Here is a 13,251-nt window from a genome sequence, read left to right as displayed (position 1 = left end):
AAAAGGTAACATCTTCACCTCCATGCCAAAAAAAAAAAAAAACCATGTATTTTTCATCTTCTATATATAAAGGCCAAAGCTCCTTTGTACGTACCTAGCTACATTAAAATAAATAGAGATGAATTTTCATGAAGGCCGGTACAATTAATTGCCAGCCATGTAATTGTGATTGTAATGATACTAAGGTAAAAATTGACATTTATTTTTTTTAACAAAAAAGAGCTCGTACCTAAGATCTCTTAAAGAATGAGAGGTATAAATCCAATTGAAATATTGTATTATATATTAAAAAACATGGGGTGGTAACATTGTTTATATTAACATTGAATAGTTTTTTTTTTTTTTCATTTGAATCCTTCTGTTTTTTTAATTGGTCCTGTTTTTACCACCTCATTGTTTTTTTTTGCATTCACATTTTTTTATTGGGTCCTTCAATTTTTTTTTACATGTATTTTTTATCAAAATATTTTTTTTATTTAATAATTATAGTTTGATTTCATAAAATTGGCCCTCAAAAAACTATGAAATGATATTTAAAGTTATGAACATGTGAATATGAGATTAAAGAAATAAAAAAAAATAATGAAAATGCAACATAAAAGAAATACATAATTCACTATGAGTTGCAATAGTGACAAAGAATGATTTTTTTTTTAATTCATCTTTTGTCACTTGACTTTTTTTTTTTAATTCTCAATTTAATTATTTTATATTAAGTTGATTTAAAATTAAGTTTATACCAGGCTCTCACAATCTCAAGAATAGATTTTGATGTTGCATTAATTTTTAATTTGATAAAATAAAATTTAATTTAATTTATTTAAACCAATTAAAATTTCAAAGATTTTATTTCAAACTAAAACAAATATTAAGTATTGTTTTTCTTCCCGACTCAATCTTTGGTAGAAATCAACATGTTTGTTATCATTTATAAACACATATAATTTTTAATTTATTTTATTAAATGTATATATAAATTTTTTAATTTAAATTTAAAAATTTATCTTGATGATTAAAAAACATTAACAATGCCCGCATTGTTTTTTGGCGTTGTGAAAAAAAAAAAAAAAAAAAAAGGTCAACCCGCAGCTCAAGAAATCTAAGTTATCTAACTAGTAGGCATTGACATATATTGGTAATTTTGGTCTTCTGTGTCCCTCGACTTTAACTGTCATTAATTTAGTCCAAATAATGCACTAACAGGAAATGCATTCGATTCCAATTCCATTTTCGTTCTGTTAAAAAGTTCGATACAAAGAATTTCCCTTAGCCACTACATTAGTTACTGCCATTTCTTAAAAAATTCCTAAAAACACATGGTATGCTCAAGGAGGCTTCACAACGTGGTAAAGTTTCAAATGTAAAGTGTCAAAAGTGGAGAAGATCATGCCACGTCCTATTACTAATGCTTTATCAAGTGGCCTGGATGTTGACTGTTCCTTAGCTTGTCTTCGAGCCGTGTCAAATGGATTAGCTTTCTGCCATTAACTTGCAACAAAAAATTACTCACTTGAATTACTATAAAGCAAATTAACTTGGAGGAGGGAGTTTTTTTCAACAATTCTGTTGATGATGATGATGATGATGGTCTAGTGTTTGTAAGAACTTTGAAGAAATAAAGAGGATTGGAAGCAAAAAAACAAGACACTGTCGACTCATTCTTTTGGACGTTTCTTGGGGGCCTTAAGCCGGCAAATTAAGGGGAATTTTGTTTGTTTCTCTTTTATATCCCATTGTTCAACCTTCTACAAACCCCACCATTTAAAGAGAGTGAAAATTGATATAAAGTGGCACTCACTCTTACAATCCTCACCCTTTTTGACTTCTACTAGCTTTTTCTAGCTCCTTTTATAATTCAAATGGAACCAAAAAGACCGACCACCGACTCATCATATTGCCATCTTAATTTGGATTTTTCAAGTTGATATGAGTGTTTATTTTAGAGGTTGTGGTTGAGATTGAGGTTGAAGTTGGGTACAATTTAATTATACACAAAACTTAATAACAAAAGCTAGTTTTTTTTTTTAAGTTTTTTTGGTGAGTCCCATACACAAAATTCAACCTCAACCTCTAAAACAAACACACTAGTATAAGGATTGTATTTCTTTCACTAAAAATTATAATACAACCCGACCAAAAATCTCTTTATGTATAGAAAAACCATCACCATACCTCATTTTTAAATACTTTAACTCGATAGTGTCTATTGATTGCTTTCTTGTATTTGACATTGGTTTTTAATAATTTTAGCCTCACATCATTCAATGTATCTTGAGTATTTATAATCATCTTCTCAACAACAATGTTATACGCAACACCCTTCTAAATTGGTATGAGATCAAGGACATACCTAGAACATTGCAAATACACAATTTCAAAAGGTGATTTATTAGTATCACTATGTTTAGTACTATTGTATATGGATTTTACTTGTGGAAGGGCACAATCCCACTAAATATTTCTTCTACTGCAACTTACCATACAACCCCACCAAGAATCTCTTTTTTTATAGAAACACCATCACCCAAATCTCTTTCATTGAATACTTTAACATGACTGTGCCTATTGGTAACTTTCTTATATTTGGAATTGGGTTTCAACAATTTATACCCTATATCATCCAGCTTAGTTTGTTTATTTATAGTCATCTTCTCGACAACAATATTATTTCTAGTACCTTTTTGAATTGGTACGAGATCAAGGACACACCTTGAACATTGCAAATACATAATCTCAAATGGTGATTTGTTAGTGGTGTTGTGCTTAACATTGTTGTATGCAAATTATGCTTATACAAGTGTATAATTCCATTATTTTAGCTGGTCGCCATAAGATCTAAATCAAGTTATCAAGTGTCGAATTCAACAACTTTGTTTTCTTATTTGTATATGGATGTGCTATACTATGATGAATTACACATCCTCCACAATATTGTTTATAAAAAATGACTATAAATCTTGTTGTCTTGATTAAAAGCACTGGTATTTGGCACCTCATCCAAACGAACCCAATTGGTCTCGACCGACCATCTATTGAAATGCTCTTGCTTGGGTAAGATCTTCGAGGGTTAATTCTTTAATGAGGATTCTTTTATTTTCCATGGATAAACACACACACTAAATATATATATATATATATATTGAATGCATTCAAAGTCATCTAGTGATGTAAGCAACCAAATAGGTTCTTTTAATAATACTTATATTGAAAAAAATTGTAAACATAAGAAGTTATTTATATGTATATAAATTTCGGTGCGGGTCCATTAAAACATAGAATATCAAAAAATAAATCAAATATTTTTATTTATTTATACATTTATCTTCATGGAGGTAAAAACTCATACATACGGGTTTCCATTCAAATGAATGGATGCACATAAACGGATAAAATTGCCATCTTAATCTCAATTCATCATTAATTTATCACAGTGAATGCGTCTATGCATGCATCCACACGAACATTTTTTTTTAAACATATTAAACAATTTTTTTTAAAAAAATTGCAAAATGTTGCCAATTTAATTCTGGTCTATGCGTTTTTTTAACCAATAATTTTGTTTTTCTAGGCAAGTTGGAGTGGGAGACTGAAAGGCAGAGATTAAAGACATTTTTAATAACTGAAGTAAAGAAAAGAGAGAGAGATTAATTACGGTCAATTTTATGAATTTAAAAAGTAAAATTGCTCTTTATATCACCAATACTGGGTTTCGAGGGTTGATGCAATGCTAACGTTAGTACTATCAATAGTAATTAACTGGTAATTATCAGACCCGCGTTTCTACGTGGGTCGAATAATTTTATTGAAAAAAATTTAAATATAAAAGCTTTTTAAATGTTGATTTTTTATAAAAGAAAATCTAATAATAAATCAAAAGATTTATATATACATTTAATTAAATATATTAAAAATTATTTGTGTCAATAAATATAAAAAATACATGTTAACGTGTTTATTCAACTCACCTTGTTGACTAAATTTTTTTTAATGTAAAAAAATTAATGTATAAGTTTTATTAATATATTTTTTGACATTAAATAAAAAATATAATTGTTAATCAAAAAGTCAATGTTTACATATAATAAATTTTAATAAAAAATACATAAGATTTTAATTTAATCTTGAACTTAGCTACAAAAAAAAAAAAAGGACAGTGTTTTAATTGTTATAGTGAAACTGTTTTTTGGATATTTTTTTTAGTATAAACAATTTGCTAAATTTTCAATTATATCATTTCTACATGAGATTATTATTTTCTTTTATTATATGTATAATTAGATAATAGAATTTCAATCTATAATATGTATGTATGTATGTATGTATGTATATGTTTTTATTAGTGTATTCAGATTTAATAATTTAACCAGCATAAATACTTCCTTAAAAACAAATTCTAGACTACCGAAATGTTCTACTTCGATGGCTGAGTGGGACTCCTGATATGACGTCATGTGTTGGAATTCTAAATACACTCCCGCATGATTTTCACAGGATCAATCAAAAACATTTTTTCTTCTTCTTATGAATCACTTAAGATATATAATAATTTATAATAAAATGAAAAAAGTCAAAGCGATTAGCCATATATCTAACATGTATGATTAGCCAACCTTAACCCTTCCATCCAGAAAACGTTAAACCTGCCTCTAGAGTTGACTGGTCAATATACTCTATCCGGGGCTACACAAGTACAAAATAAAAAACAAAAGTTGAATAGCACATGGATGACATTAGATCACCTGGATTGACCCAACAAGTATTTCAAGTTTGATCAAATTAATTATAAATTTAAGTTTTTTATGATTTTAAACTTAGCTAAAATCATGAATTTTCTAGATCCTAGATCAATCCACTTAGCTGGGTTTTATTACTATAGTCACAAGTAATAAATAGATTTGTTTTTATATATATATATATATATGTATATATATATATATGTTATCTCATCATCAATTTTGGATAACCTAACTAAAAAAATTCCAATGCGTCAAATTCTGTTAAAGTTAAAAAAGAAAATATTAAGTTAAACATTCTAAGATCGTCAAGATGATTTAGCTTTTAACTCCAAATCAACAGTTCCCAAATCTTTTTTTCCCATGGAATCACCATATATTGCCAAATCAATTTTGATGCTCTCCCTTACTATTAGTAAGGAAAATAAATCTTCTTAAAACAAAATTCCAAAAATAATACAGGGATTTCAAATCAACTAAAAAATTAAGAACAATCTCACGGTTTATTTTAGCATCCTAGAGAAATGACAGTGCCTAGTGAATCACGTAACTTAACAAGGAAGGTACAGTCATTCGCTTAGTATGTGTCAAGTAATCAGGCCTTAATGCGGGTTATATATATATATAATTAGATAGTTGTTTTGGTAAAATAACATGGGTTATAAATGAATTTAAAAAATAACATAGTTTTAATACGATTGCGAATATGGATACTGGTTTTGTAACAACTGCTATAGCAGTTGTTTACTCACAAATTAAATATGCATGTATTATACAAATTAATTAACATATAAAAAATTAATATAAAAATTTATGAAGATCTAATGGCTAAAATATAATATTCAAGACCCAATAATCAAGAAATAAAAAGAAAAATAAAATGATGTGACATAAAAAAAAATAAAGGAAGAAAAAGTAGAGAGAGAGAGAAAAAAAGTCATTGGAGACATACCAAAGTTCTATTTTTTACATACTCAATATCATTAGAAAAGTCTTGATTAGACAATTCTAACCATATCATGAAAGATGACCAAATGAGATCATAATTGTTTAATGATTTTGTTTTGGGTTAAGGTATATATTTTAGGATTTGGTTAACCCAAAACAAAACTATTTGTTAATTATAACCTTATTTGATGGTATTTCATGATGAGATAAAAATTTTTTTATCGAGATTTTTTTAACGTTATTGATTGTGTAAAAAATAGAGTCTCGGTATGTCTCTATTGATTTATTTTTTCATTTCATTTATTCTATCCTTCATTTCTCTTTCATACCATATCAATTTATATTCCCTTTTATTTAGTGATTATTTAATCTTGAATTTCATAACTTTACCATTACCATTATATCTTCATAGAATTTTATGTTAATTAATTTCACTTTTTTTTTCTTGAGTTAACAACTATTATTTTTAATAGCGTTATTTATAGAACCAATATTTAAATTCACGGATATGTTAAAACTGTATTCTTTTTCGAATACTTTTCTATAATTTTAGTTTCCCTATACTTTTACCGACTGTGTTAAAATGATAAAATACCCCCTGAATGCATGCTTTTTGGCAGAATTTATGGCCATGGTTTAGCAGTTCTTTGTGAGAATACAACCACCTGTTGTCTATCTTAACCATCTGTCTCATGGACTCATTCTCATGCCCTGCCAATTTCAATAGCCAATAAGTTATTTAACAACCCTAAGTTAAACACCCTATTTTCATGCTTCATTAACTTTAATTACGTCACCTTTTTTCTGCAAGTTGAAAAATGCATTCCAAGTTATCCGTTCAACTTTCAACGTTTTGACCCTAACTCGCTGGGTCAAGTTTCGATTTCTAGATGAAAACCCTTGTAGAGTTGGCTCACTGGTTTTGCTCTCCATTATTTTCTTCGTATACAATTTCCTTCTCTTCTTCAGAAGAACAAAATTCTTAAACCCAGATAAAAATTCTCAGTGTAGGTCACAGCATCTCTTATAACATTCTCAAGGGAGAGCTTGAGAATTATACCACGAGTCTCTTCATGGATCAAACCACTGATACGCTTGCTTGACTCCACCCCTACGAGCAAGACAAACATGTTACAGGCCTTGTGGTATCTTGAAGGTTATCACGAACATGCTTGGCTCCTCCTTTTCCTAGACCCTTGCCTCCCTTTCCACATCCGTACATTTTTCTTCAGTTAATGAGAAGATCTGTAGGGAAAACCCGAGAAAAAAACTAGTTAACATTAAAATATATGAGAAATTGAAATAATTTTGAGGTGGGCTTGACATCAATTTTTTTATGCTTTCTGGAGTCGGTTTGGAGGGGATGGCATAATTGTTAGGCAACCGTTGATTATGATTTCTTTAGGTTTCTATGTTGTTATAGATCTCGGTTTCGGGTTAAAGAGGGTCGTGGCTATTTTTTTTTTTTAAAAAAAATAAAGTAGAATTGATGGCAAACTTGCAATACTTAAATTAGGGGTTTTTTTTTTAATTATTAAATGAAAACAATGAAGTCATATAAATAATTACATAATTTATGTTGAATTTTTTTAGTGATAATATTAATAGTAAAATACTTGCACAACTAGCTATATTAAATATGAAATGTCTTTATCTGATTTCCAATGACATGAAGTATTAACGTGTATATTTATAAGTTTATGATATAAAATGTAATTTATCAAATTATAATAGTTTATGATACACCCTCTCTGGTAATAGTTCAGCAGATCTGTTAAGAAAAAGCTTGAAACTGTTTCAGACAGAGACAGAGAAGCAGCAAGAAAATGCTGAGAGAGGGAGGAAAAATTAGAAAAGAATTGTCATGAAATGAAACAGTTCCATAAGGCAGAATTTATTAATGAATTAGAAAAAAAAAAAGAGGTTAAATAAAGGTCTATGATCAAACTTTCTGACTATTTTCAAGTTAAGAAAATGACCTGTGAAACAGCTGGAACTTTGAACAGAAACAGCCATCAGTAGTCACAAGGACGCGTAGCACTTCATCAAAACAAAAATAAACACCAAGAATAACAAAACCCAGAATTTGTAACGCTAAATTATAAGAAAAAGAACAGCTTAGTTTATGTAAAAACTGTTCAGTTTCCTCCATTCGTGGATGCTGATTTAACTCATCATCAGTTCGTTACAGAAACAGAACAGGAAGACAGTACAAAATAAAATAAAATGAATCACTGTAAGAAATAGTCTTGAGATTAACAAGAAACATGTAACTCAATTGACCCAAGCAAATTTGCATAGTTTTAGATCCTGCAAAAACGTAAAAGTAGAAAAAAACTTCTTCCTTTTTTGGATCAAACCCGGTTCTTGTGTAGACCATACTAAGATTAAGCAAGATATTCACCGTTTGACGTAGTTAACAAATTCTGCATCAGACACAGCAGAGAGCTGATCAACTTGGCTAATATCATCATCATCATCAACGGGAGCCGGAAGATTAAGATCTATGAAACCCCAATTATTGTCTCCAATCTTTGTGGAACTTCTCGCAGGAGTACTTGAAGAAGCTGCTACACCGATTAAATGAGATCTTTTGTGGCCACCAAGAGCTTGCCCGGATGAAAATACTCTAAAACAAAATGGACATTCGTGGGTTTTCTTCTGTGGCAAAGAAGTAGAAGCACCTGCATTTTCTGTTGGCTCCAATTTTGGTTCGTTACTTGGTGTATAAACCTTGAGTTTCTTGTGACTTGCTCTATGCCCACCTAAAGCTTGATAAGATTTAAACACCTTGTTGCATGTTTCACATTTGTACTTCCCTCTAGTTTTTGTCTTGCAAGATTTGAACTCATCAGAATCGTCTGTTTCAGCTTCTGCTAATTCCTCTTCAAGTTCCTGTTCTTCTTCTTGATTCCCCTGTTGTTTTCTCTTCCATTTGTCTCTTGAAAGCATCACAAGACAGAAAGCGACATCTTCTTCTGTTGTAGTGCCAGAAATTGAACTCACCGGTTCGGGTTCATGACCCCACGAGGACTCAGCTGCCGCCTTAATAGTGGCCATTTTCTTGAATTCAAGCTTCTTTATTATGATGTTGTTCTCTTGCTCTTGCCTGGGTCTTTGTTGATGATATTGATGATGATGCTCTAACAAGCTCTTAGTCCTCTTGGATCTTCTTCTTGTAGGATTCTTTGATGACTCCGTCTCACTTTCTCTATCTTGAAGAACAACAGAACCAGCATCAACAGCTGCAAAAGAGAACTCGGGATCTACCAAGCGAGTACATCTTTTTGGGTTTTCTCTTAGCCCATAAAAAACAGCCTTCTCTTCTTCTTCTTGTCCTTCTTCCGCTTCTTCCTCCGAAGATGAAGTTGATTCAGTATCTTCACTAACTTCAATATCTGGGAATTGATCTTCTTGTTTTGGAGGAATTGGAAGATTCAACATGTGAGACCTCATATGACCACCTAAAGCTCTGCCATTAGAGAAACTTTTGAAGCACAATTTGCACTTGTGCTTCTCCATTAACTTGAAAACAGAGAAAAAGAAACAGATATAAAAAACAGAGAGATTTTCCTTCTTTGTGAAAAAGTTTGTGACTTGAGGAGTTTTGTTTTTCTTCAGGGGAAAGAGTTGCAAAGAAGTTGAGAGAGAGTGGAAACTAAAAGGAGTAGGTGACAAGCATACCTCCACCAAGAGAGAGATATATACAAAGAAAAAAAGAAAGATCGAAATGTTTTTTATTTTTTCAATTAAATTGTTTTTGATTTTTTGAGAGGAGTAATTGATTTTCTTCAAAACGTTATAAATTAAAAAAAAAATTAATTACACCTTAATTAAAGCTTTTGCACGAAGGGATAGAAAGAGGGACATGTAACATGCGAGGCTTGCCCGTTTCTGAATTTATTCCCAACCATTCTTCTATGAACCTTCACCTCTCGTTTCTTTCCTAACTTGCCCTTTCTACCTAATATTATTTACATTGGGGAATGAAAGAAACAAAATAATATTTTCATAAATTAAAAAAAAAAAAAAAAAAACTTTTCATTTTCATCGAAGATGTTGTAAGAATCCATGTTTTGAGTTTCTATAACAATATACAAACTCAATGTAGGTTCTAGAGATACAAGAAGCAAACTATAGTTCTGTCCAAAATATCATGAAGATGGGTTTGGGTTAACAAATTACTTAAGAATTAAGGATTGAAATGGGAAACAAAATCGTCCAAAATTAGATTTATGTTACTTTCAACTCTGGAAATGAATCCCCGAGATTTAAAACAATTAATGGCAATTTAGGATTTTAGAAAAAGAAGGCTACCGTAATAAATCGGCAAATTACTTGTACCAGTCAAGAAAATTGCTTATTATGTTGTAACGATGAGACATAATATATGACCCCATTATCTTTAACACGCTCACGCTGTGATATTTGAAATGTAACAAGCGAACATGATCCAATCGAATTAAGACCCTTCACGAATAAATTTCTTCATAACATCACCAAATCCCATATTTAATAATTCAAATAGTGTGGCATGATCACCAGGTTTGGTAATTAAATCCAATAAATACTGAATTGGAAATTACGTGTCTTGCTTTATTAGCTGCCCTTGTTTTTCGAGAATTGATTTTTTTTTTTCATATATATATAAAGAGTAAAATGTGTGCTTATTCAAATTGGGTGGGGTTTTAACTTTTCTTTGGGAAACTTTCCTTTAAATTTGGATCTATTGTTGAAATGTCTCGATGGGAAAAACAAATGAAAGGTGGGAAATGAGCAATGAGGAACTAACTTGTTCCCTTCCTTTGAGAAAGGAGTTTTCCATGGGAAAGTAGTAAATGCCGTCTGGGTAGGGGTTGGGAGACCCGGTCCTCCCACTACTGAGTACCACCCGTTTCTTCCTACAAAACGCGGTCCATGTGGTAACTCCCAATTTATACGTTCTTTGGAAGAGAAAAGGTGTCTCCTCAAGATGGTATAGGTATTGGATTATTTGCTTGTGCCATGGGGTCATGTTTATATATATATATATATAATGTTTTTCCTAGTAGAAAAAAATATTTAAACCTTGTGGGAATTGTTTCCTGTGTAGCCTAGTCAACTTGACGGGTCCAAGACAACCCAAATCAGAACCAGTAATAACATAGTTTGACTCAAAATAAATATTCAATATGTTATTTATTTCCATAAATATTAAGATGACAACATATTGGATCAATTCGGGTTAACATGTCAATCTACATGTCAGGTCATAAAACTATGATAACCCCATAAAAAATAAATCGAAAAAAAATTAGCTGTTAAACTTGAGAACCCTAATATTGAATGATGAAAATAAAATTAAAAAATTGATTGAAAAAACATAAAAAATAATAATTAAATAAACCTGTTAAACTTGATATATAGATCATAAAACTAGAATAATCTTAAAATAAAAATAAAAATAAAAATTATGAATTTTAATTTTTAATAATCTAATGTCAAATAATGAAATTAAAATTAAAAAAAAAAATTATATATATATATATATATATATATATATATATATATATATAAAATTCTAGTGTATAGCGTTTATGAAGAGGGGTATAATAAAAACCTTTTTTCTTGTTGTTTTTGTTAATAAAATTAAAAAAAATAGAAAAAAATTAAAAATAGATTCATTACTTTATTTAACACTGTCAAAATATATTCATTAGGATAGCATGATACGAGTTTAAACACGAAGTAAAATAACAACTCCATGTTTGAATATATCATTAGTGTGGACATGACTACATGTCGCGAGCTCACAAAACTACGGTGCAGATGTGAGAATATTAGTGATTCTACCACCACAACGATTTTTAATTCAATATGTATATTTTAGAAGTTGATATATCAATATGTATGTCGATATATTAAATATTATATCAATATAATAGTCAATATTAAGTTAGCATATCCATTAATATGGGTATATTCATGAACGTGGAAATCTGTATCCCCGTCAATGGGTTTGTTATAAGTCAGATCTTTCAAAAGCTAAGAATATTATAATTATAGAAAGATATTTAAATTATTTAATTTTTATTCATACAAATCTTATTTGCCACAGAAATATACAACTCCTTATATAGAAAAAAAAAGTTATTAATACTTAATAAAAAAAAATTATTCTCTTCAAATAAAAAAACTAGAAAAGACTAATAATACCAAATAAGAAAAAAAAATTCCTAAACTAAAAAAGAAGAAATAATAATAATTAAAAAAATATTTATTTTCTAAAAAAACTCCTACATTAATCTCCTTGTATTGACATGAATTCATCCTTCAGTTCAAGTTGTTTGTGGAGCATAACCTTCTTAATTAGAAACTCGATGACCCTTTCATATTATCATAACTAGATTTTTTACCCTTCTTAATTCTCCCAAAACAAAAATATTTCAACCAAAAAGTAATATATATACATTTTAAAAAATACAATTAAGGATGAAATTGTGAAGCAAAATTGAGATAAAAAGTTTAAATTAGCTAAATAATTAAAAATTAGAAAATCAATGACAAACTTGGAAAAGGCAGGGAAATTAAGGGACCATTTCAAGGTCATCTAAGATGAAATTAAGAAGAAATACTGAGAAAAGGTTGAAAGTGGCTAAATAGTTAAAAATTGAAAAGCCAAGGATCAATTTAAAAGAGTAAAAAAAATATGCAGAGTCGTTTTTAATGCAATTAGAAATAAAATTAAAAGAAATAAAAAGAAAATGTTGAAATTGGTTAAAAATTGAAGATTGGTAAACCAATAACCAAACTTAAAAAGATAGTAAAAACCTAGAGGATCTTTCTCAAAAAACCAAAATTTCCTTCAAGTCAAAATCACGTAAAATCGATGTTTTAAAAAAAAAATAAAAATAAAATGACGTGTTTTGTACAAAATAGCTGAAAAAAATTTCTAAACTGAAAAAAAATAAAAATATTTATTTTAATAAAAAAACTCCTCACATGTTAAAATGTTACTTTGAGCAAAGTTATTAACAAAACAAACAACCTCATTACATATCTAAAATGCCGAAGATTTTCACAAATGAATTTGAATAATTCAATATGTGACTCAAAATAATAATAAGAAGAAGGAGGAGGAGGAGGAGGTATGTTACTCGAGTTTGAAGGGGATACAGTTAAGAGGTCGTACTTGTCACTACCAATTGTCTTGTACAAGCCATGAAGTGAAGCTCGCCTTAGAGGACCATAGTAGCAGGCAGATTGAATAAGCGTTCCATTGCAAAATGGAAACATGTTCATCATGGTTATTAATTTGCCACAACATGAACTCACTTTGTATTTATACAGGAGTAGTAGCTTTCGTTTAAAATCATCTGGGTGCCCTGAGGTATTGAAAATTTGTTAAAATATAATTAAAGGGCACCTTTGAAACTAAATTAAAAGTAGAATTTTACCTTTTAAAATTCATTATAAAAGGAGAGTTAAGAAAGAGTTCCCTACAAGTGTTTTTTTAGATTTGTACACTCTTTTTCGTTTTATTTTTAGTATTTTTCTTTTCTTTTCATACCTTGTGTTTACTCTCACATCT

The 13,251-nt window shown here is 29.5% G+C and overlaps 1 protein-coding gene across 1 annotated transcript; it reads right to left on the bottom strand.

Moving 5' to 3' along the window:
• Nucleotides 1–7,803: 7,803 nt before the first annotated feature.
• Nucleotides 7,804–9,466, bottom strand: LOC118042280 (zinc finger protein ZAT9). Its single transcript, XM_035049906.2, has one exon. The coding sequence runs from the start codon at nt 9,201–9,203 to the stop codon at nt 8,082–8,084; it is 1,122 nt and encodes a 373-aa protein (XP_034905797.1). The 5' UTR covers nt 9,204–9,466; the 3' UTR covers nt 7,804–8,081.
• Between the last annotated feature and the right edge of the window lie 3,785 nt (nt 9,467–13,251).

The sequence above is a fragment of the Populus alba genome, chromosome 2 (genome assembly GCF_005239225.2).
Source record: "Populus alba chromosome 2, ASM523922v2, whole genome shotgun sequence".
Taxonomy (NCBI): Eukaryota; Viridiplantae; Streptophyta; class Magnoliopsida; order Malpighiales; family Salicaceae; genus Populus; species Populus alba.
The sequence above is the reverse complement of the archived record's forward strand: the minus strand, read 5'-3'. Positions and strand labels throughout refer to the sequence as shown.

Bases quoted from the DNA above. Each gene is read 5' to 3' on its own strand.
- LOC118042280 (XM_035049906.2), bottom strand. From the start codon at position 9,203: ATGGAGAAGCACAAGTGCAAATTGTGCTTCAAAAGTTTCTCTAATGGC.